At 44.5% G+C, this 26309-nt stretch overlaps 1 protein-coding gene across 7 annotated transcripts in view; it reads left to right on the top strand.

Moving 5' to 3' along the window:
• Positions 1-26309, top strand: part of MTMR14 (myotubularin related protein 14) — a 58365-nt gene that overhangs the window by 6666 nt on the left and 25390 nt on the right. For all 7 annotated transcript variants that reach the window (XR_011362635.1, XM_069966846.1, XM_069966841.1 and 4 more), the window contains exons 6-14: positions 5136-5255; positions 5473-5546; positions 7381-7451; positions 12036-12110; positions 14477-14543; positions 20105-20190; positions 22299-22375; positions 22520-22556; positions 25866-25939. Coding sequence is in view for 6 of the 7 variants with exons in the window: in XM_069966846.1 (XP_069822947.1) it covers positions 5136-5255; positions 5473-5546; positions 7381-7451; positions 12036-12110; positions 14477-14543; positions 20105-20190; positions 22299-22375; positions 22520-22556; positions 25866-25939 (681 nt within the window). In the remaining variant the exon portion in view is untranslated. The remainder of the gene's footprint in view (positions 1-5135; positions 5256-5472; positions 5547-7380; positions 7452-12035; positions 12111-14476; positions 14544-20104; positions 20191-22298; positions 22376-22519; positions 22557-25865; positions 25940-26309) is intronic.

The raw sequence follows: 26309 nt of genomic DNA, 5'->3' as shown, positions 1-26309 counted from the left end.
TACTGTTGTCTCCAGTTCAGGTGCGGTTTGCAATTAAGCTCCATTTACTTCAATGGAACTGAGTTTCAAAACCCCACCCAATCTGGAGACAACAGTAGGGGTAAAGTGGCTATGTTTTTGTAGCGCTGGATAACCCCCTTTAAATTGGGACTGGTATTACACCACTGAGCAGTTCTTGCCAATTGAAAGGAATAGGAGGAGCTGTCATAACATTTGGCAGTATATTGGCGGGGTGTTGTCGTTTTTTGTTATTTTTTTTTTTTTCTTTATTAAAGCCCTCTCTCTTTTTTTCTGAAAATCCGTTTTCTTCTCTAATTTTGTTAATGGCTGCACCCAGAACACACCCAATTATTTAACCCCTTAACGACATCGGGCGTAAACTTACGCCCTCGCGCCCTGGTTACTTGGCGCATCAGGGCGTAAATTTACGCCCGATGTTGCGCTCTGCTGCCCTCTAGCGGCTGATATGTGTAATACACTTATCAGCAGCTACAGGGATGTTCAGAATGTAGAAAAAGTTTTTTTTTCCAAATTTTTTTTTTTTTCTATTTTCCGCACCCTATCGCCGCTGAGTGTTGATCAGCATCGCAAGAAAGTGCGCTGCTAATCAGCAACTCCTCCTTTTTGGCGTAGGGTGTTTTTTTTCTATATTCTACTGCCACGGTCTGCTGATAAGTGCGGCATTTATCAGCAACTCCTTTGTTGGCGTAGGTTTTTTTTATACTTACTGTAAAAAAAAAAAACACGTAAAAAACACTACATTACACCACACTACATTGAATAAAGTTTGAGACTACACCACTACATACCCCATATACCAATCCCCATATAAAGATGGCCCCCAGGGTGTTTTCGGCGTCAGACGCATACGTTATTATTGCCTCCGACACCGAAACAGCCAGTGAGGATGAATGGGGGGATCCTTCTTTCCTCTATTCATCATCCTCATCATCCGGTGACGTGTCTGGGGGTAGCGTAGCGTACGCTGCCCCCCAGACACGTCTTTTCCGCCAGTACCGTCCCAATAAGAGATCACGGTATGGTGTGAAATTCTACAAACTCTGTGAGCGTACCTCAGGGTACACTTACAGATTTAGGGTATGTGCACACTGCGGAATGGCGAAGGATAACCCTTTGTGCATTCCGCAGCTGGCACCCGCCGGCGGACTGATACGGGCGCATGTCTCCATCCGTGTCATAGACTCTATTCTATGCACGGGCGGATTCCGTCGTCCATCCAAAGGATGAATACGTTGGACGGAGAGCGGAATCCGCCCGTGCATAGAATGGAGTCTATGACACGGACGGAGACGTGCGCCTGCATCAGTCCACCGGCAGGTGCCAACTGCGGAATGCACGAAGGATTATCTGCGCGATTCCGCAGTGTGCACGTTCCCTTAGAGTGTATGTAGGAAGGGACACCCGAATGCAGCCCCCAGATGCCCCCAGATGCCCCCTCCCCCCCCATCCTTGGAACAAGTGGGAAGATCGTCCGGGAACTGATCTTCCCACTGCTAGATAAAGGTCACCACCACCTGTACGGGGATAACTTTTATACCAGCACCCCCCTCTTCCGGTCCGTCACTGCCCGAGCTACTGTAGCTTGCGGCACAATCCGAAAATATCAGAAGCAGTAATAGAGCCCTAATATTTAGCAGCCATGGAGCGGACCCAGCGCTTCTGGATATGAGGGACCCCCTATCGCACCAGGACAACATTTTCCAGGTGACGTCCCCCACACTGGAAAACAGGAGACCCCAGAAGAAGTGCAGAGTGTGGCGTAACAGGGGGATCAGGAAGGACAACATTTTCCAGTGTGACACCTGTCCTGATCCCCCCGGCCTCTGCATACAGGATCGCTCCAAGGCGTATCACACGTCACTGGGGTTCTACATTATCTAAATTCTGTCCCTTATTCCTATTTCAGGGGTCACGTTGATCCAGGGATTATTCTGATCGCCATTATGGAGTCGGGAAGGAATTTTTCCCCTGTGATAAAGCTACTGTCGTCTGCCTCACGAGGGTTTTTTGCCTTCCTCTGGGTCAACACAGGTTGAATTTGATGGACACCTGTCATTTCCAACCTTATAAACTAATAATTGGCCTAATACCCCCAAATAAATTAGAATTGTCCCTTTTTCCCCCAGCTAAGTAGGTATGGCCGCCATTCCCATTAGAGGATGCCATGATGCAATTACAAAGCCTCTGTGCGGCCAGGACAGCAGAAACCCCCCACAAGTGACCCCATTCTGGAAACTACACCCCATAAGGAATCTAACAAGGGGGGCAGCGGGGATATGGCCCCCTGGTGACGGCCACATTTGGGACGTGAAAATGAAAAAAATTGTATTTTTTATTTTCTCAGCACATTCTACGTAAGTGACTGTCACCAGTGGGGTCCATATCCTCACTGCACCCCTTGTTAGATTCCTTATGGGGTGTAGTTTCCAGAATGGGGTCACTTGTCGGGGGTTTCTACTGACCTGGCAGCACAGGAGCTTTGTAATTGCGACATGGCCTCCATCCTCCATTCCAGCCTCTAAATGGCGCTCTGTCCCTTTGGTGGCTTGCCCTGTGCCCATATGGCACATTATGCCCACATGTGGGGTATTTTCGTACTCAGGGGAAACTACCCTACACGTTTTGTGTTCATTTTCTTTTTTAACCCCTTGTGGAAATGGAAAAAATCAAGGCTAGACCAACATTTAGTGTAATTTTTGTAAAATTTTTACTCTAAATCATTAATCTTGTCATGATTTTTTCATTTTCACAAGGGGCTAAAAGATTAAAAAAAAACAATAAATGTGTAGAGCAATTTCCCCTGAGTACGGAAATACCCCACATGTGGACATAAAGCGCCATGCGGGTGCAGGTTAAGCCTCCGAAGGGAAGGAGCGCCATTTGGTTTTTGAAGGCTGGATTTGGATGGAATGGATTTCGAGGGGCCATGTTGCATTCAAAAGGCCTCTGTGTTGCCAAGACAGTTGAAACCCCCCACAAGTGACCCCATTATGGAAACTACACCCCTCAAGGAATGTAACAAGGGGTGTAGTGAGCATATGAACCCCACTGGTGACGGGCACAAATGTGGAACAATGTGGCGTGAAAATAAAAATTTTTACATTTTTTACACTATAATGTTGGTTTAGCCTTGAATTTATCATTTTCACAAGGGGTTAAAAGAGAAAAAAAACACACAATATGTGTAGAGCAATTTCCCCCGAGTCCGTAAATACCCCACATGTGGACATAAAGCGCCATGTGGGCGCAGGGCAAGCCTCCGAAGGGAAGGAGCGCCATTTGGATTTTGGAGGTTGGATTTGGCTAGAATGGATGATGAACGCCATGTCGCATTTACAGAGCCCTCGTGCTGCCAAAACACTGGAAACCCCCCACAAGTGACCCCATTCTGGAAACTGCACCCCTCAAGGAATCTAACAAGGGGTGCAGTGAGGATATGGACCCCTTGATGACGGGCAGAAGTGAAAAAATGAAATTTTTTACTTTTACGTCACATTGTTCCACATTTGTGCCCGTCACCAGTGGGGTCCATATGCTCACTGTGCCCCTTGTTAGATTCCTTGAGGGGTGTAGTTTCCAGAATGGGGTCACTCGTGGGGGGTTTCCAGTGTCTTGGCAGCACGAGGGCTCTGTAAATGCGACATGGCCCTTGAAATCCTTTCCAGTGAAATTCAGCTTCCAAAAGCCAATTGGCGCTCCTTCCCTTTGGAGGCTTGTCCTGCGCCCCCTTGGCACTTTATCGCCACATGTGGGGTATTTCCGTACTCGGGAGAAGCTGCGCTACACATTCTGTGTCTTTTTTTTCCTCTTATCCCTTTAAGAAAATGAAAAATTGAAGGCTAGAACAACGTTTTAGTGTAAAAAATAAATTTTTCTTTTTTCACGCCATATTGTTCGGAAAATCTGTGAAGCACCTGTGGGGTCCAAATGCCCACCGCACCCCTTGTTACATTCCTTGAGGGGTGTAGTTTTCTAAATGGTGTCCCTTTAGGGGTCTTTTTCAGGTTTTGGCACCCCAGAGCCTCTGCCAACCTGAAGTGGTACAGTCAGAAATGACCAAATATAACGGAGGCGTTGAAATTCACTAGGCGCTCCCTTATATCTGAGGCTTGTGGTTGCGTCAAATAGCGCAATAGGGCCACATATGGGGTATTTCTATAAACTGCAGAAACGGGGCAATAATTATTGGGGTGCATTTCTCTGGTAATAGGTTTATAATTATGAAAAATATTGGATTACAAAAAAAATCTCTGCACAGAAAATTAAAATTTTCAAATTTCTTACACACTTGGCTTTTATTTCTGTGACTCCCCTAAAGGGTTAAAACACTTTCTGGATATGCTTTTGCAAAGTGTGGGGGGTGCAGTTTCTGAAATGGGGTGCTTTGTGGGGCTTTCTAACATACAGGCCCCTCAAATACACTTTAAACCTGAACAGGTCCCTAAAAATATCTGATTTTGAAATTTTACTGAAAATTTGGAAATTTGCTGCTAATGTTTTAAGCTTTCTATTGTCTAAAAAAATGAAAGATCGTTTAATAAATGCCGCCAACATAAAGTAGACATGTTGCTAATGCTATTTAATATATAATTTATGTGGTATAACCACTTTCTGTATACGCAAAAAAGTTTCAAAGTTGGAAAAATGCAGTTTTTCACATTTTTTAACATTATTTGGGAATTATTTTGGGAATTATTTTTCATAAAGATTCGTTATGAGTATCGACTCCAATTTACCAGAAATGTAAAGTACAATATGTCACGAGAAAACAATCTCAGAATCAGCCGGATAGGTAAAAGCATCCCGAAGTTATTAATGAATAAAGTGACACTGGTCATATTCATAAAATTTGTCTCTGTCATTAAGGCCATTTCAGGCTCTGTCCTTAAGGGGTTAAAGGGGGTTATCCAGTGCTACAAAAACATGGCCACTTTCTTTCATAGACAACACGACTCTTGTCTCCAGTTCAGTTGCGGTTTGCAAATAAGCTCCATTCACTTCAATGGAACTGCGCAGCTGGAGACAAGAGTGGGGCTGTCTCTGAAAGAAAGTGACCATGTTTTTGTAGCGCTGGGTAAACCCTTTAACTACTTTATTCCCTTATCTTTTCTCAGGAATGGAGATTCTCAATTTGACAAAGTCCGGGGCCATGACATTAAATTGTTGAGATACTTGTCTATCCGATACATCTGTGACCTAATGGTAGAGAACAAGAAGGTGAAATTTGGGCTCAAGTGAGTTTTTCTTTTCTTTATTTTATTAAAACTTTATCAAAACTACAGGTCTGGGTAAATGTTTATAGATCTCCGCCTGTAACCCTGGAGTGGTTTATTTATTACTGCTGTTACCCCTAAAGCAGTCAATGGGATAAGGAGGGGGGGGAGGGGTTGTAAAGCCAAAATCTACTGTAAAAAAAAGATAATTCAACTTGCTTTTTAATGTTTTATCCAGTGTTACCTCTTCTGAAAAGGTGGATAAAGCTCAGCGGTATGCAGACTTCACGCTTCTATCTATTCCTTACCCAGGTAGAGAACCAGAAATCATTTGTCATGTATTGTGGTTTCTGGAGTTGGTTGGGAACCAAAAACAACCATGCTGGATGCTTTGTGTAGTTTGTGTAACTCCTATTGACCTTAATAAGAGAGATGCAAACATCATGGCACCATGGTAGTAAGATGTCATTCAGTCGTTCGCAATAGCAACGACAAGACTACCGCAAGAACGATCATAAGTAACGATTATTGTTCCGTGTAATTGGGGGAACAATTTCAGGTCGTTCGCCATAGCGGGCATTTGAGATTGTTTATTGTTAATCACAGAAAAATCGCTTCGTGGAATAGTACCTTAAGTACCATAACAAGTCATGTTGGGGCTTGTTTTTTGTGGGACAGCTTGTATAAAATCATTGGTGCAATGTTAGTAACTATAACACGATTGAAAAGGTGGTTCAAGAGTTAAAAAAAAATAAAGTTAGCTTCATAGTCTGGCTATGTTTATTTTGCGGTAGTGATGGTGTACCATATGTGCATGTGACCACTGTAACCAATCGCTGGCTTCAGCAGTGATGCTTGCGAGTACAGCCAATGATTGGCTGCAGCAGTCACATGGCTGAATGTGAGGTCGTGCTTCCGGCAGTTATAATTTTTTTTTTTTTTTTTTATTGATACCATTTTAGGGTACATAGGCTTTATTCAGAGGCAATAAAACATATGAACCGCAGCAAGTATAGTGCTTAGGTCCTATTCTGTTCTAATTAATACTGAACCATACTTGTTGGTCATTATACAGGCGCCTTGCCAACTATGCTGTGTGGCATACAGGAGCATCTATTCACTTCAGTGTTATTATAGCAGAAGGATTTAGTGGGCTTTAATCACTGCCCCCCTCCCCCTATATCAGTGGTGGTGGGGGGCAGGGGGTACAGCAGACTCACAGATGACATCTTCTTTGATCTGAGTAGTCACTTTCCCTTTTCCTTCCCTTTTTAATCTCTTCAAAACCCGTCGGACAAACATTTTAGGCTCCTTCAACTTCCTTCCCTTTTACCTACCCATACAGTATTAATTCTGCTGTTTGGTGTCATGCGCAGTAAAGTTAATAGGTATGTGGGTTGCCTCTGCTCTGTATGTAGGATCCCCCATATCGTAATATCCCATTCTATGACCCCCCATATAGTAATAATGTCCCCTGCTGTGTTTCCCCCGCTAACATAGTAATGATGCCTCCTACTGTGCACCTCCACATATGGATAATGCTCCAGCTATGCACCCCACTCAGTGTTAATGCCCCCTGCTGTTCCCTCATAGTAATAATGCCCCCCCTGCTGTACACCCCCCCACCACTAATAATAATAATAATAATAATAATAATAATCCCCTGTTGTGAAGAGCCCCTGACCACAGTAATAATGCCCCTGCTATGCACCCCGACTGATAATAATAATGCCCCTTGTTGTGTACAGCCCCTCACCTTCCCATAGTAATAATGCCCCCTGTTGTATACAGCCCCCTGTTGTTCTCAGACATAAAGAAAAAAAAAAACACATCATACTTGCTTATTCCAGGCCTGGAGTAGGTCTCCTCATCTTCTGGCTCAAGTCTGTGTGCTGCGGGGACGAATCTTCCACCAGGCCCAATGACGTCCTATCATTGCGCCTGCTGAAGAGATCATGTTTGGGCCTGCTCATAGGCTGCAGGCCAATGGCCTATGATGATAAGTAGAGCAGCAGGACGCAGTAGGAGTCCAAGGGGGGCCAGATTTTCTGGAAGTTCTCTACCTGGTCTTCTTGAGAGGCAGACAAGTATTCCAGTCATATTTTCACTATTTTTAACATTGGACATTCATCCTGTTTTTTTGCAGGCTGTGAATTTTTTAAGGATTACAAGGATCGAGACTATGTTGCTGAAGGCCTTGTATTTAACTGGAAACAGGTAAGTTTGGCTAAAAGCGGTACTGTCATTTATCTGAACTTTTGACATCGTCCACTTCACTCACTTATAATAGCTATTGAAGCAAGAGTGGACTCATTCGTTCCATAGACTATAATGGAGCAAATGAGTCTCGCTACCACACGCTTCATCCACTTATAACTGATTATTGCAGCAGTCTAAACTTTTGAGATGTCTGGCAACAATACACATGTATACTATGGTGTATAAGTGGAACTTTGCATGGTTGATTTTTGCAGAGTAGTTTGAAATGACAGGTACACTTTAAAGACAGTGGGGTAGATTTATCAAGCATGGTGTAAAGTGAAACTGGCTCAGTTGCCCCTAGCAACCAATCAGATTCCACCTTTCATTTTTCAAAGAAACTGTGAGGAATGAAAGGTGGAATCTGATTGGTTGCTAGGGGTAACTAAGACATTTCTACTTTACACCAGTTTGATAAATCTCCCCTAGTGTTTTTATTTATTTATTTTTTTATTGCTTTGCACTTGCGATACTAAAAACAATGACCATTGTTGCAGTCATAAATCAGCTTAGAAGTTCATTCAGGAGGGTAAAAAAAAGGACTGGAGACTGAGTTGTCAGACATTTAAAGGTGTCCATGGCCTATAGCAGTGATTTTCAACCAGTGTGCCGTGGCACACTAGTGTGCCGCGACACATGGTCGGGTGTGCCGCAGGGAAAGTTCCCCAAACTATGGTGCCCCTGTGAAACAGGAGAAAACAATGGGGGAGAGAAACCTGTGGATGGGGGAGAGAAACAGCGGAGAGAAGCAGGGGGGAGAGAAGTTTGGTGGAGAGAAGCAGGGGGGAGAGAAGCACAGGAGAGAAGCTCGGGGGAGAGAAGCACAGGAGAGAAGCATGTGGGAGAATTATGGTGGAGAGAAGCACAGGAGAGAAGTAGGGGGGAGAAGTATGGTGGAGAGAAGCAGGGGGGAGAAGTATGGTGGAGAGAAGCACAGGAGAGAAGTAGGGGGGAGGTATGGTGGAGAGAAGCAGGGGGGAGAAGTATGGTGGAGAGAAGCACAGGAGAGAAGTAGGGGGGAGAAGTATGGTGGAGAGAAGCAGGGGGGAGAAGTATGGTGGAGAGAAGCACAGGAGAGAAGTAGGGGGGAGAAGTATGGTGGAGAGAAGCATGGGGAGAAGAAAACAGGCCCAGGTTTCACACTGAGTGAGTATAAATACATTTAGAATCTATATTATTAACTATATGTATAATATGTACTGTTTTAGTGTCATTTTGTGCCATTTTGGTTGGTGGTGTGCCCCGGGATTTTTTAACTATAAAAAGTGTGCCGCGGCTCAAAAAAGGTTGAAAATCACTGGCCTATAGGTTGTGACAGGGTGGTATGATGACCTCTAGCACCCTGTGGGTAATCACAGAAAAGTGTATCCAAAATACAAATCCCTGTACCACTTGGACCATTGGCACTTTACCCATAGGGTGAATTCTGTGCCTGTTTTGGTTTCCCTTGCTGTGTTTCACAGGCATGAACTGGTACCTCATGTATGGTGCATAGTATGACAGGCGCTACTGATGTCAAATCTGTAGGTATCATAAGTAGTAGGGCTGGGCGATATTGGCCTAAATCAATATCGCGGTTTATCGCATATGTAGCTGCGGTAACGATAATTGGATGATAACTATGACACGCCCCCTTTGTAAGCCACACCCCTTTTACAAGCCACACCCACTCGGCCGTGCCAAACTGGGGATAGTTTGTTTCAATAAAGTTAAAAAAAGTACAGTAACTCAATGAGCAGCAACCCAAGGCTAGGTACACACTACAGGACATGTATATACAGGTATACAGCTATGTGCACACTATAGGACGTGTATATACAGGTATACAGCTATGTGCACACTACAGGACGTGTATATACAGGTATACAGCTATGTGCACACTACAGGACGTGTATATACAGGTATACAGCTATGTGCACACTACAGGACGTGTATATACAGGTATATAGCTATGTACTATAGGTACCCAGAGTATATATGATGGGTATATAGTATATACAGGTGACAGTACAGGGACGTACATTATAGGGGGCTGTAGATGGCACTGCACTGACACGCTGTAAAGATATCGATCTATCGTTCGTGACAGACGCACATCCAAGGCTGAAGTAGAGGGTGCTGAACACAGAAAGGCCTTTGGCAGGGGATTCCAAAATACAAAGCAGCAAGAGTCCGCAGCACACCAGCATATAGTGAAGAGATAAGCATGCTTGAAAATGATTCTGAAGTGAATTGAAACGTCGTATCCTGCACCTTATTTGATGGAATGAACCACTCTTCACTACATGCTGGTGTGCTGCGGACTCTTGCTGCTTTATCTATATCTATCTATCTCCTATCTATCTCCTATCTATCTCTCTATCTCCTATCTCTCTATCTCCTATCTATCTATCTCCTATCTATCTATCTCCTATCTATCTCCTATCTATCTCTCTATCTCCTATCTCTCTATCTCCTATCTCTCTATCTCCTATCTATCTATCTCCTATCTATCTATCTATCTCCTATCTATCTATCTCCTCTACGGGGAGGTGGGCAGGTGTGTACGGGGGGGCGGGCAGGGGTGTTTGGGTACACAGGGGGGCGGGCAGGGGTGGATGGGTACACAGGGGGGCAGGCAGGGGTGGATGGGTACACAGGGGAGCGGGCAGGGGTGTATGGGTACACAGGGGGGCGGGCAGGGGTGGATGGGCACACAGGGGGGCGGGCAGGGGTGGATGGGTACACAGGGGGGCGGGCAGGGGTGGCTGGGTACACAGGGGAGCGGGCAGGGGTGGCTGGGTACACAGGGGGGCGGGCAGGGGTGGCTGGGTACACAGGGGGGCGGGCAGGGGTGGCTGGGCACACAGGGGGGCGGGCAGGGGTGGATGGGCACACAGGGGGGCGGGCAGGGGTGGCTGGGTACACAGGGGAGCGGGCAGGGGTGGCTGGGTACACAGGGGAGCGGGCAGGGGTGGCTGGGTACACAGGGGGGCGGGCAGGGGTGGCTGGGCACACAGGGGGGCGGGCAGGGGTGGCTGGGCACACAGGGGGGCGGGCAGGGGTGGCTGGGCACACAGGGGGGCGGGCAGGGGTGGCTGGGCACACAGGGGGGCGGGCAGGGGTGGCTGGGCACACAGGGGGGCGGGCAGGGGTGGCTGGGCACACAGGGGGGCGGCCAGGGGTGGCTGGGTACACAGGGGGGCGGGCAGGGGTGGATGGGTACACAGGGGGGCGGGCAGGGGTGGATGGGTACACAGGGGGGCGGGCAGGGGTCTTGGTATACAGGGAGCTGCATGCATATGCTCCTCCACCTTGAGATCTGACCGGCGTCCCTGCACACACATGACATTAATGTGCAGCGCTCGCCGGGAGGAGGGGGGGGGACCGGCACCAGTCCTGTCCGAGCGCCCTTCTCCTCCGGCCGGCGAGCGCTGCACATGTTAATGTCCTGTGTGTGCAGGGACGCCGGACAGGACAGGATCACTCAGGAACATTCTCCCCTGGACCCTGCTGCTCCTCCACTTCCCGCGCGCACACCGTCGTCCCTGCACACACAGGACATTAACGTGCAGCGCTCGCCGGCCGGAGGAGAAGGGCGCTCGGACAGGACTGGTGCCGCTCCCCCAACTCCCCCTCCCGGCAAGCGCTGCACGTTAATGTCCTGTGTGTGCAGGGACGCCGGATGGGACAGGGGGAGGGCGGGCGCTCACACTGGACGGGTGCCGGGGGCGGGCATTCTCACCTGGGCCCTGCTGCTCCTCCACCTCCCGCTCTGATTCCGGCGTCCCTGCACATAACGTGCAGCGCTCACGCCGCCGCGACTGCGTGCAGAAGCTCTCTGGGAAACACAAAATTACCGCAGATACCGTCCTGGCTAAGTTGAGGTCGGTTAACAGACGCCAGTGACGGTATCGGTATTTTTGCGGTATACCGCCCAGCCCTAATAAGTAGCAACCTTAGTTTCTGTGTGACTGCAAAACAATTATTTGGTCTATTCAGAGAACCCATGGTCTCTCCTAAACCAGTGTATTTTTAGTACATACTTGTATTGTCCACGAAATAAAAATTCTGGAACATCTTTAATTTTTTAGGGTAGCTTCACACACACTGTATCGCAGCGAATTTTCTGCTGCGGATCCGCAGCAGATTAGATCTAAATACCTGAAACAGCATCAAATCTGCACCATCCAATCTGCTGCGGATCCGGTGTGTGTGAAGGCACCCTTAAATAGCCAACAGTGTGTTACCATTTGGGACATTGACTGTCTGGCATATTCAGCAATGATTGGATGGAGTTAGAATGTGTAGGAACATGCTCCCAATACATTACACCCGGTTGGCTGTTTAATCAAACATTTCTATAACAGGTAATAGCACAATTTATAGCTATCAGAAACTATGTTCCAGAATTATTGTTTCATGGGGAATATGCATTTTTTTTTTTAAACTAAAACAGACAATTGAGGAGAGACCTTAGGTCATCTTTAAATGGGTGGGTTAAAAAAAATACAAATTAAGTTACTTTATATCTGATTGTAATTTATACTTTTGAACCCATAGGATTATGTTGATGCCCCTTTAAGTATCCCAGTCTGCTTGACAAGACACTTAAACATTGACTGGAGGGAATACCAGGTAAGCCCATGATGCAATACGTATTCTGGTTAGAGAGAGTATTAGTCATATGGCACGCTCTGCATTTTGCTCTACGCCACTTCTCGTACATCTGCTTAGAGACGCGGCTGTGCTGTCATTTGCCCTTTTTATCTCCCCCTGAGGCTCTGGTGAGCTGCACAGCAGCAGACAAAATGATGAAAGTAGACACAGTCAGGAGCGGCGCCTCTCCACCATCACTCTCAGTCCTGATAGGGCAGGTTTCCCCTCACTGTAAAGCCTCTGGGATATTCCAGCAGAACTGGGGACCCGGCATGTGCTAAGCTGGAGAAAGTGGGTCAGCACATGGCAGGAAGCGCTGCAGGCTGCTCATATTAATGGATTTTGCTTAGAAAAATCTAATTGAGAGTAGTATTGCAGGTGCCTTTCTCAGTCTACAGGGACAAGACTGTGTATTCTTATTATTTTTTGTTATTTATTTTTACCCTTTCAGTGTTAATTTGAAGATATTCACAGTACCTTGCACCTTGTATTTATGAAAAGTGAGACTTCAGTGAAAAGAATCAGTCTGCGATCATTTAAAGGGGTAGTGCTACTATTATAATCATATATTGCTCTAGATGCATGAACATGATTCTTGGCCACTGGCCACTCTGGTAGGTAAAGGGACCTCTCTGACCGACCCCCCCATCCGCCACTGTTGTGTACACTATTGAGCAAGTGCAGGGAAACCCTGCAGCACAGATCCCCTTTATGTTATTATTTGATCTAGCATCCATGCAACGCTGAATACTGCTAGTGAGTATGAACCTCCCTGAATATAACTTACTCTCATGACATTGACTGAAATACTATGTGTAACCTGAGCTGGATTCATAGGACTGCCAGCCATTGTTTCAGGTCATGACACATGGCTTCATTGTAAATATGTCTGTTTTTGTTACTACTTATCTTCGTCCTCATCTCTACCTTGTAACTTCCTCTATTCTTCCTGGAGATGTTTAAACCAGGCCAATTTATCTGATGAATATGTGTTCCTAAGATAATAGGCCTGTGTAAAAGGAAAAGTGATCAGCTGATCAAGAAAACTCTTGTTCATTGTCCGATTGCAGCATTTGCAGTCAACATTGTAAAATTCACTATTTGGCTATGTTCACACAACATTATTTTTGAGTAAAGAATGGACGCTTATGGCAATGGAATCAGCATCCGTTCCTTACTGCAGGGGCAGCATTGCATTGAAGTCAAATATATATGGAAATATATATGTTGCATCTACCTGTAGCACAAATGAGGTATAAACTGACAAAGCAGTAGAGAAATCTACATTGTCCTACTGAAGTTTCCCTTATAGTGAATAGATGCCCTTGATTCCTTCTTTCGGTCACATGTTTGGAGGCTCTTATTAAAAAGTTTTTCTCGCAAAATTTGGCACAAGACGTGACTATGATTTAATCATCTGTCAACAGGCAGAATTAGGACAGAGCCCAGCAGGCAGCGGGGAACGCTGAGTTGGCACTTGTTGGAAAGTGATTTTGAGCTGATATACATTGCGCGAGGATCACCCAGGGAACTGCCATGCGGAGGAATATATATGTGTCATGAATACATTATTACTGTTCATTCCGGCATCTCTATCCATTAAAAAAAGAAGAAAAAACACATCTTAAGGGGTTGTCTGGTTTATAAAACCCATTTGCAAATACCCTGTTAGGGAATTCAGAGTTAATAGTTGGGTGGGGGGTGGGGGTTGGCTTTCATCCTCTGATATAATAGCCAGAAGGTAGATCAGCTACAAAGAGCGCATCTCTCTGGAGGACCCAGAACATCCATACATTACATCCCACAGCCCATTACTTTCAATAGGCACTGTATAATGCTTCATTTCCTCCGTGGTGGCCTTGCAGGAAAATTTGAACACTTTCTTCTCCTGTATGTTACAATTGTTCGTCTGGGGTTTCAGTAGCAGACGACCCTGCAAGGGAAATCTTTTAAAATGGGACTGTTTAAAGTGTACAAGTCCTTGTCCATATAAAATAATGGGTTTTGTCCACTAACAGCATAGCCACAGAATATGTGAAAATTATATGATTCCTTGGGTCCATCTGTTGGGACCCCCAGAGATCATGAGAACAATAACCTGAGCTTGTATTGAGGCAGGAGGTGGGGTTCGGACTACCTTGGGCACCAGTAGACAATGCAGAGAAGCTGATCCTATCTGTGCCTGCTTGGAGCACACACCTTGAGATTTGCAGTATAAGGAAAGCCATGTTGTATATGTGGCGTAATCCAGAATCTTGCTTTTGATGGCATATAGATCAACTGTGTCTAATAACGGGATCATTGTTCATTTTACTTTAAAATAACACACCTATCTTTTCTTGCAGAGTTGGGATTTGGTAAAGCAGACACAGAATTACCTGAGGTTGCTCATCCACATCATCAATGGAGATGGTAAGAGTCTCCTATTATATTTATACAAAAATAGTCTTGGGCCCTCTTCACATGTCATGGCCATTTTAAAGTTTAGAAAACACTGATCCTGAAGCTTCAGGAAACCATCAGTGTTTCCTGACCATAAAAACAGAGAAGAAAAGAAAAACAGTCATACCCACATGCTCCATGCTCCCTGCCGGCATCTCCCTCTGTCTTCCTGATTTTCTGCTTTGTGAGGTCGTGTGTTGCAATGCTGGGGGTGGGGGTGGAAGAAAGCTGCCTCTTGTGGCCGGAGACATAATGCTGCCTCTGGCCAGAAGAGTTTTTGACAGGATGCTTGTCAAACACAGTGCTGCATTAACAATATTCGATTAGGTGTGTGTACTGTTAAAAGGCCAGGGTCAGCACGGCACTTGCTCAGGGTAGCATGCAGATACACATCTGGAGCTGTCTGGAATTCCGGACGCCCTTGTAGGGTTCTATGGGGCATCCGTACCTGAAATTCTGGACAATTTTAGGACATGTCCTATAATTTACAAGTCTATATTCTGGCTTGGGTCATATGGGTCAGGAAATCTATCTGGATTTCTTATCAGGAAAATTAGGAAATTAGATCCTGGGACTTTGCCTGCACCATTATCGCCATATCTAAATGTACAGTAGCTACTAGATGGTCTGGAAATCCAAGTTGTCCTAACAATTTAATTTCTTGGTTCAAGGAGATGGAATTTGTTACTTCAGTATGTTGGTAGAGGAACAGGTACTGTACGCTTAGAGGGTGTTTTACTAGTGCCACACACCATGACACTAATCTGAGCACCTGGAATATTATTGGGGGCTGAAGTACACTCAGTAAATCACCAAATGTAAGAAAACCCACCGGGGAGGGAATTTTATATCTACTCCAAGAATGAGTCAGGTAATGCTAATTGTGTATTGTTTTCTTCAGGTCCTCAGTAAAATATTATGCAGAGTCTCAGCCAGTGCTCACATGGTGCCTGCAGCCAAGTCACACATGACTAAACACCTACATTTAGCTTTTGGAGAGTGAGGAACAGTCTAATTTCACAGTTCTTTATGCCACCTGAGTCCAAAAGCTTGGAAAACATTACCAAGTATCAAGCTAAATCTAAAAGGAGATGTTTACATTGCTGTAATGATCACGTAGGAATGGGTGCAGCTGTGTCCAGATAGACTTAAAGATGACCAGTGCTTGTACATTTGTACAGTTAAGTTCCTGTTATTGTGGAGTTAACCCTCTAATTTCTCTGCTTGAGTACTCAACTATAGGATATGTGGCAGCTGTTGCTGTCTCTCTGAAGCTTCAAATTAGGTTCCAAAAAGCTTTGAGTATCTATTGAAGCCCAGTTGGCAAATGCTGGCTTAAGCTAAAAGTTTTACAAGCCCACATAGGTATGGAAGCATATCTACATTGATTTTTAAAGTGTAATTGTCATTTTAAGTTTTTTTTTCTTTCAAAAATCAATAGTACAAGTGATTTTAAGGAATTCTGTAATAGGTTTTATCAAGGAAAAAAAGCCTCTTTCTGTACTGAAACAGCTGTTTTGCAACGTCCACCCTTTCTTCTTATCTGCTTATTATCAAGCAAAGTCGTCTTTATCACAGAAGAGCAAAGTGAAGACGGTTTTGTTGAGTCCATTCTAACTTATGGAGGGGGGAGGGGTCTAGAGTGAATGACTGAACAGGAAGAGGAGAGAACCAGCTCGGCCATTTGGAGGCTGTCTGAGCAGATAAAACCTGGATTCACAGGTCAGAAAGGTTAGTGTTGGTCTGGGATCTTGCTGGACAGGGCTGCCTTTTCTCCTCTCAGTGCTCACTCGTCCCCCTCAACCCCTCCCCTTTCCAAAAAGCATAATAGACACAGAAATCCTGCTTCTTCTAAAGTGAGAGGGGAGAAAGGAAAACAGCTCAGAAGGAAACTGTTTTGCTTAATAAAACCTATTACAGAGTTCCTTAAAGTGACTTTGTACCCACAATTTGACCCCCCAAACCACTTGTACCTTCGGATAGCTGCTTTTAATACAAGATCTGTCCTTGGGTCCGTTCGGCAGGTGATTGTCCTAAAAAACAACTTTTTAACTTGCAGCCCCGTGCCCAACGGCCTTGGCCTAAAGTGTGTGTGCATTAGGCTGGCACACCCTCTGTCCCTCCTCCCCTCCCTCTTCATCATTAGGAATGCTCCAGGCATATTGCCTCCTATTTACCACCTGTGTCAGCCCAGCACATGGGCTGGATCGTTAAGACACCTGTGCAAACTTCAGACTGAAGAAAATGTTCCAGTGGCATTCCTAATGATGAAGAGGGTGGGGAGGAGGGACGGAGGGGTGGTGCAATCTTAGGGAACAGATATTCTAAGCCACACCCGTTGGGCATGGGGTTGCAAGTTTATGAGTTGGTTTTTAGGACAATAACTGCATCACCTGCCAAACGGACCCCAGGACAGATCTTGGATTAAAAGCAGCTATCCAAAGGTACAAGTGGTTTGGGGGGGGGGGGGGGGAAGGTTTTCAGTACAGAGTCGCTTTAAAATCGCTTGTACGAGATATTGAAAATAGTTTGGACTTTTAAAATGAATGGGGCTGAACTGCAATACCAGTTGTAAACTTCGGACAGGTGTAGGCAAAAAACCAAAATCGACCTTGTTTTTCTAATCCTAGGTTTTTAAAGGGGTTAAATTTATTTATTTTTTTATATCTTGATATATATTTTTTATATGTTGTAGTGTCCACTTGATTGCTGGTTATGTTTATTAACATAATAACAAAAATATGTATTTGTATTCTTTTGCTCTTTCCAGGAAAGTATGAATGTATGTATATTCTTTAGATAGATATAGATTACAAATTGATCTAAACTGTGTGTGAAGTGCTGCCTCAATACCCATAATCATAGATATAGATTAGAGATGAGTGAATCGCAATTATACTCTGGTTTGCGGCATTTGTGGCTGCAGAAGTTGGATGCAGCTTTAGGGAGTCCTGGAAACAGTCCATATGTATCCATGTTTTCTAGGGAACCTTAACCCCTTAAGGTCCAAGCCAATTTTCGTTTTTGCGCTTTTGCTTTTTCCACTTTGTTTAAAAGTCCATAGCGCTTGCATTTTTTCACCTAGAGACTTATGAGTGCTTATTTTTTGCGAAACCAATTGTACATTGCAATTACAGGCATAATTTTTCCATAAAATATGTTGTGAAACCGAAAAAAAATCATTTGCGCTGTCAAATTGAAAAAAAAACAAATTTGTTTTGATTTCGGGGAGTTTTGCATTTACGCCATTCGCCCTATGGTAAAACTGACTTGTTATGCATGTTCCTCAAGTCGTTACGATTACTATGATATATAACATGTATAACTTATATTGTATCTGATGGCCTGTAAAAAATTCAAACCGTTGTTAACAAATATATGTCACTTAAAATCGCTCCATTCCCAGGCTTATAGCGCTTTTATCCTTTGGTCTATGGGGCTGTGTGAGGTGTCAGTTTTTGCGCCATGATGCGTTCTTTCTACCGGTAACTTGATTGTGCATATACGACTTTTTGATCGCTTTTTATTACATTTTTTCTGGATTTGATGCGACCAAAAATGCGCAATTTTGCACTTTGGAATTTTTTTGCGCTTACGCCGTTTACCGTGCGAGATCAGGAATGTGATTAATTAATAGTTCGGGCGATTACGCGCGCGGCGATACTAAATATGTTTATTTATTAATTTATATTTAAAAAATGGGAAAAGGGGAGTGATTTGGACTTTTATTAGGGGAGGGGATTTTTTATTAATAAAAACACTTTTTTACTTTTTTTTTTACATGGACTAGAAGCCCCCCTGGGGGGCTTGTATATACATAGCACTGATCTCTCATAGAGATCAATGCTGTGTATATACACAGCAAAGATCCATGAGATCGGTCATAGATTGCTATGGCCTGCTGCAGGCCATAGCAATCTACTGCCGAGCCGGGATCAGCCGAGGCCCGGCTGAGGCCCGGCACGGCCAGAAGAACGGATCTCCCCCCCCCGCGATCGCATCACGGGGGGGGAGATCCGACCCACTAGACACCAGGGATGTTGTGCATAAAGCACTTCAATGCAGCTGTCAGGTTTGAGGCACTGCCCGGCTTCACGTCTCAGCCGGGATCAGCGCCGTTCAGAGCGGGGTCCTGGCGGGACCCCGCTCTGAACACCCCCCGCGGCGCCGTGACGTATTAGATACGTCATGGGTCGCTAAGGGGTTAAAGCGTAACTGTCATGTTTTTTTTTTTTATTGCAGAAATCATTAGTATAAGTGATTTTAAGAAACTCTGTAATAGGTTTCATCAGCCAAAAAAGCCTCCTTCTGTACTCAAGAAGCAATCTCCCAGCCTCCCCCCCTGACTTCTTATCTGTGCATTATCAGGCAAACACGCCAGTGAAGACCGGCTCTGCTCTCTCCACTATCTCCTATGAAGGGGGGAGGGGCCGAGGGAGATGAGGGAGCAGGAAGAGGTGACATGAAGGTCAGCTGTTTGTAGACTCTCTGGGCACCTAAAACGCTAAATTCAGGTGTCAGAAAGGTCAGTGCTTATCTATGAACTTACTGAGGGAAGATTACAGGGTGTTGTGCTGTGCAGGACTGCTCCGTGCTCAGTCACTCCTAACAGCCCCTCCCCTCTCCATAGCCACATAATGGAGAGAGAAATCCTGCTTCATTTGATGTGAGGGGGGAGGCTGGGAGATTGCTTTTTCAGTACAGAAGAAAACTCTTTTGGTTTATAAAACCTATTACAGAGTTTCTTAAAATCGCTTGAACTGTTGATATTTAATGTTTTCAGAAAAATGACCCTGAAATGACAGTTATGCTTTAAGGCTGCATCCAAGTTCTTCTGCTACCATAAATCTAATGCTACATGCTCGGCTTTGCTCATCTGTAACATAGATATCTATCTCTATCTAATACATATATGTGTAATAAAGAAATAAAGAAATAAATTTGTTTTGCTTGGTTCCTGTGTGTAGAGTTTATATTTTTACATGTTTCTAGAAATTATAAAACTTTGCATGTAAAAACAAAAAAGACAGCATATACTTCTACCTAAGTCCTCTGCAGATGCCACTGTGATGCCATTTGGTCCCCCGCTTGTTTCTCTGCTTCCTACTTCCTAGACAAACCTATCTCGGCAGCAACGGCCCATCACTAGCCATAGTAGTGTCCTGCCAGACTGGGCCATCTCTGCTGGGACAAGTCCATCTCTGAAGTGGGGAGCAGACTGATGAGTTGGTATACTAGTGCGGTCTGTATGCCTTTTTTGCCCAAGCAACACAACTGTGTGTGTGATAGATGTAGACATATATTCATGTTTGCAGTTTCTCTCCTGTTCTGAGTGTTTTCTAGACCTGAATAACCTTGTGTTCATGGTGCATAGTGATGTAATGTCATGTGACCTTTATGATCCAGATACCCAAGACTCACAGAGGACTGGTCATGTGGGACTAGAGAAGTCTTTGTAATTTAGAGTACAGCTATAGCTAATGAATACATCTAATGATTAAAATATGGTGATCTTTTCTGTTTCTCTGCAGATAACAGTGGGCTGCTGGTGCACTGTATTTCCGGGTGGGATCGCACACCGCTGTTTATTTCACTCCTGAGACTCTCGCTCTGGGCTGTGAGTACTTAACCCCTGCAGTTTTCCATCAGTATGGCTGTATCAGAGCTTTACTGCTTCCTTTTTTTAACATGTCTGTTTTAAGATATTTTCTCATAGGGCTGAAAGTCAAGAGCTTCATTATTATAGGTGAAAACTATACAGCCAATGTCTGTACTGCAAAACCATAGTGATTTGCTTCACCACGCGGTAATTGGCTTAGCAGTACACCAAGTACCTGTGAATGCAGCCAAGGTCTGATCATCTGGCAGCACTTGTTGATTCAGCAATAAAGAAATTTTACTGTAGATAAGTAAACTTCATGTAATGCAGCGTCCATCTCGCTGTTATCTTACAAACTTGATCACAGCTGGTAATAAACGTATATCTGCTCTAAACTATTTGCCTTGGAAGACTTCTTCCCGGTACTGATGCATATAATGAGCGATGTGCTCCAGTCCTGCTGAGATACTGAACATCGAGCCTGCTGTGCCATTGAGCCAGTTTATTCCCCTGAATGCTAAGACAAAAATGAAAAGTAAATGCAAGCTGTGAGCGCACAATCCCAGAGTCTGCGAAATTCGTCTTTTAAGGGATTGTTGCTCTTCTTAATGAGAATGTCACAGAGAGAAGCTTTAAATGAAAGATTGGAAAAGTCTCAGGCAAGCATGGCAGATGAATGACTCTTCTACCACCAGATGGGACCTGGGTTAAAAGAGGGCACAATAGAAATGGGTTTACAACTGCCCCTCTGTTCTGCCTTCCCCTCTGGTTCCCATGATATGACATTCAGAAAGAATCTAATGAGTTCAGAGCACCCAGTATACACCTGCTGATCCAGGGTCCCTAGGACAGTACTACCCTAGTAGGTAGTATTTGATGAGACCAGTCAGTCAGCGTCTCTTCTCAAGTCAGCTGTCATTGTCCTAACTCGTGGTTGGCACCAGTGGTCTCTCTTCTCTTATAGGCCTATACTTCTTCATTCCAAATTTGTAGGAGGCAGAGCAAGAACTGATAACTTGCCAGCATGAGCGATAAGGATGGGTCAGCTATACCAAGTATGATACCATGTGTAGGGTCAGAGCAGGTGGTTTGGTTTAAATTTAATTACTGGTACTGACCCATTATGTGTCAATCTGGGAAAATAAATCTATCACATATCCTGTAAAAACAGAGATTTTTATTGGCCTTTTTACTTTTTCCTTACTGACCCTAAATCATAGACAACAAATCTAAAAACTTGCACCTTCATACTGGAATTTTAATCTTTTTTTTTTTTTTTTTTTTTTTTTTGCATACCTCTTTGATGAATTATTAAGGGTTACCATGAAACTTTTGGACCAAAAAAAATAAATAAATCAAACAGGAGCCTTGTGACAAATTAAGTTCAAAGGACAAGTTCCACATTCTGATTATTCTATGTATATATGTATATCTATTTCCCTGTGCAGAGACCCATTACAAGCCAGGATCTCAGACCCAAAATGAATATTTGACATTAATTTGGACGAATGACCCGCCGTGCTGTACAGCTGCTGCATTCCTAATGGGATGTTCTAATCTTCAGTATAAACTGCCCTGCCTATAATTCTCTTTTATGCCAGCAGAGTATTCATAATTTATGTTTTTTACAAGGCACTTTGTCAGCAGATGGGTTAAGCCTTGAGAAACCGATTTCATTTATGCTTGCGTGATTCAACAGCGGTTGATGGTAAAAGTCAATTTTAGCATTGAGGCTGTAGATATGTATGTGTGATGTGTAGTGATTGACGGGTATATTTCTCCTGCCGTTTCCCTAAAGAAATCTATATGAAATGTATGTATTATACATGCATGCATACCATACCATTAAAGCAGTGGTTATCAGGAGTATGTTAACCTGACGTAGTAATGTATAATATTTGGACATCCTAACACACCAGGGATCAAGAAAGGGTTAGTATGTTCTTTTACCCTTTGCAGTTTATGCCTTTGTTTATTTGTATAGAGGAGTTTTGCATGGTTGACACTTTTAAAGGAACATCTAAAGATTTAATAGAATCCTTTATATGATCTTCATGGGGTATACATCGTGCTCTGGCAGGTATAGGCACACTCTTCACTGACCGTACTTGTACTTGCTTTTATAGGATGGAATGGTTCACAGTTCCTTAAACCCAGCCGAGATCCTTTACCTGACGGTGGCCTATGATTGGTACCTCTTTGGGTGAGTTGTTTATATGTAGTTGTTGCTACCCCTCAACAATTACAGCTTATCAATTGGTGGTAGCCCCCTAGTCAGCATGTGATTGCACCTTTTGTATTTATAAGACATTGCCATGAAGTCATTGTGCCTCCTCTTTGTTTTTAGACACATGTTGGTTGACCGTCTCAGTAAGGGGGAGGAGGTAAGTTCTGCATATCCTTCTAGTAGTAGTAGTAGTAGTCCCTAAATTCTGGCTCTCCAGCTGTTAGCTGTTGCAGAGTTACATCCCCAGACATGCCCTGAGAGTTGGCATCTGTCACAGCATGCTGGGAGTTGTAGTTCTGCATTGGCTGGAGAGCAAGAAGTAGGCCAGTGATGGGCAACCTTTTGAGTTTGGTGTGTCAGCATTCGGCGAAAAAACAAGTACAACTCGAATGGTGTGTCACTTCAAGAAAAAACACCATAATTTTGCGTTATTTGTAGTCTAATTAACAAAAATACATAATTGTAATATATAACTGTACTTTATTAACCCCAAAAAATTGTGTGAAGTAAACTAAAACTCACACTCACACAAATTACCCCACCTGCCCCCCATCTCTCCCCATACACTACCCTACCTGACCCTTCCACACAAACACACTACCCTACCTGACCCCCATCCCTCCCCACACATGCACACAATACCCCATCCCTCCCCACACAAACTTACAATACTGCTGCGGTCCAGGATGCGGGCTGTGGCACCAGGAGGCGACGCTAAAGGCAGGAGGAAGGCGGAGCTGAAAGCAGGAGCAACACGGGTGGAGCGCGGCACCGCTCCGGCCAGCCGTACACAGCTATTGTGCATTGTGCACTGTAAGGCCGCTGGACTGCCTTGGAGCTTGCATGCGGCCGCATACTTTCTGTATGTGGCCGCGTGTCAGCGACTATGGCTACGCGTGTCAGCACTGTCATAGGTTCGCCATCAGGGAAGTAGGCCATTGCTGTGAGAAGAGAGTATCTCACTATTGATACTATATCAGATGTAACTTGTATGTCCAGTCAGTGAGGGTCTGGCTGCAGGGACCCTTGGTAGCCATCCGTGACGTCATCGCAGCTATAGGCCCCGCCCCCTCAGCGGCCATTGGTGTGGAACAATCTAGGGGGGTGGGGCCTAGAGCTTTAGGCTGGCCCTTCCAATGGCTGCTGAGGTGGTGGGACCTATGCGGTGATGATACGGATGGGGCGGGACTAAGTGGCGCTAGGGGCAGAGCGATGTGGCGCATAGGGTGTTTAGCCCCGCCCACATATACCAATCCACAGGTGATAAAAATGACTACCAGAAAAAGCACCATGAGGTATAATATAAAATAAGTAATGAAAGCTGTAACATTTACCCTTTACACCAGTGGAGAGCAGTCAAAATGCAAAAAGGGGGTGACAGTGTCACTTAAGCTCCAGTTAAACCAGAGCAATTAAAGGAAAACTCCGGACAAAACAACTTTTTTCAAAATGCCCGGAGAAGAGAGGGTGGGTGTAAAACAACATCCACTTAATTCCATAACTCCTGATCTAAAGATGGGACTTGAGGTATGACGTCCCATGACGTGTCATGTCCCAAGTCCTGTCTATACACCAGGAGGTGGCCAGGGACTGGAGCGGCGGAATGCAGTCACCAGCACTGGAGCCATGGAGTAAAGTGGGGGTTTACCCTAGGCATTTTGAAAAAAATTGGTCCTGCCCAGAGCTCTACTTTGAGAGCATAGATCAATTGTTTGGGTGTATGGGGTTTTACAACTCCTTACTGACAGATAATGTCAGTGGAAACTGGTTGGACATGATAGAGTTTCACTGCCTGACCCCTTTGCTCTCGAAAGGAATAAGCCGCCACCAGATCAGGTATATAGGTAGCTTTAGAGTCACTGTCACTTTTTTCTTCATTCTTCAAGGGTTGCAGTGATTAAACTCCCATTGCTCTGACATTAGTGGCACATCCTATTGGTATGCTATTGACCCAAATAAAGCTTTACATTTTTTGGATTAAAGGGTTTTACTTTTGTGGAACTGATGCAGGCTCAGATATTGATGTACAGGGTTGCTGCCCATAGGTGGCACTGGACAGTTTTCTTTCTTCTGGAGTAGAGACCCTCTACTAGCTGCCCCTCCACAAGGAGAATTTCCCGCTATGACACTGCTGTGAAAAACCACAAATAACATCATATTTTACATTGAGTTGTGACAAATGACAAGCTCAGTTCTGCTACGTCAAAGCTAATTTCTCGATTCAGGTGGTTCAAGTTGTGTTTTCAGGTTGTGGTTCAGTTGGACGTACATTTTTTATAATTGCATAGTGGTTACCCAAGCGTGATAAAAGGCAATGCTGCCAGACTGGCGGCTTTACATAGACCTTCCAGACACTCCACGTTCCCTCCTCAATCTAATGAGCAAGATTCGTCAAAGGCAAACACTCCTTGCTACAAATCAAACCAGCGTCTCTCTGCAAGGGCTCAGCAGTCGGCCGCAAAGTTTTTGCATTTCCTTTCTTGTCTGTGTTTTTTGTTTCTTTTAATCATTGACATCAACACGAGGAGCACTTTGCCAGCAAGAAGGGGCTGCTGTTTATTTGTAGCAACGCAAAGGCAAGCCAAGGTAAGAGGAGCATAGTTATCAATTTACATAAATGCAGAATAGTAAGTACTCATATACCAGTAACCCCACTAGTGCCCCCTGCTGTCATAGTTGGAATTATTGGAAGGTTCAGTTTCTGGTAATTGCTTTGCGGAATAGAAGTTGGTTCCCATAAGCTTGGAAATTTCTTTCACTGACATTACTGCCATTTGTCTGCATGTAGCAGAGCTGGTTGGCCTTTTCCGTGATATGTGGTTATTCACAGGACTGTGATATGGGCTATACACTGGGTAAATCACAAACTATGATATTGGCTTAGGCCTTTTCCTTTTTTTGACTTTTAGAAGTCTAATGCGCTATATCATTCACTGTATGGCAATAGCAGATGCCCTAACTTTGGTCTGACATCATTTTTCCTAAAATGACAACCACAGGAGGCATCCATTACAATGACATTAAGGAGGATGTTTTTTTTTCTTTTTAAACAAACCCTAAATAGCTTGTAACTGCACAACTACACACATATACGTCTCTTCCTGCTGCATCCTCTTTTTTTTTGCTCCCTAACGGTATGTTCACACTGAGAAAAAGTGGCAGAATTCCGTGTGCCGCCCCCGCAGCAGACTCTGCTCGGAGTTGACTCCCGCCTGCCTTAGTATGTCAATCCGATGCCTCACACACCCCTCACACAGAGGCTCTGGACGGAATTCCAACACTTTTGCTTAGTGTGAACAGACCCTTATATGTGAACCACGTAGCTCAGGACAAACATCTCTATTTTATGTGGTAGAGAGCTGCAATGTGTAGAATTACTATTTAATCCTGATGATTTGAGGTTTTTGCTGCTCTTGTTTCCTTCTATCCCTTAGTTAATTATTATTTTTTTTTTTTCTCCTTCCAGATATTTTTCTTCTGCTTCAATTTTCTGAAGCACATCACTTCGGACGAGTTCTCCTCGTCGTGGAGGAAAGCGCGGTAAGCTGACGCCTGTAATGGTGGAGAGAAAGCCGCTGACCTGGTTAGCGGAGTGGGTGATGGGATATCGATGGAGGCCACGAAACCTCTAGTGTCCTGACCCAGTTTATCTAATTTATTCTCTGCTGGAAATGCTCCCAGCCCGGGACCTGCCTCACATGGAGGTGTGCATGAAAGTGAGCCATGCCATAGGAAAAGCAGCACCACATAATGAGATATAGATGATAAATAAATGTAGTAGATTGACAGCTTTGTAAAGTCATTAGTGATAACTGTCCCTTTTAAATAGCATTTGCATTTTTTATCTTTTTATGGTGTTATCTTTTCCATTTGATTTTAAAGGGGCAGTAAACGAATAGTGCAGCAAGAT

Source organism: Dendropsophus ebraccatus, chromosome 4, assembly GCF_027789765.1.
Source record: "Dendropsophus ebraccatus isolate aDenEbr1 chromosome 4, aDenEbr1.pat, whole genome shotgun sequence".
Classification (NCBI taxonomy): domain Eukaryota; kingdom Metazoa; phylum Chordata; class Amphibia; order Anura; family Hylidae; genus Dendropsophus; species Dendropsophus ebraccatus.
The sequence above is the reverse complement of the archived record's forward strand: the minus strand, read 5'-3'. Positions and strand labels throughout refer to the sequence as shown.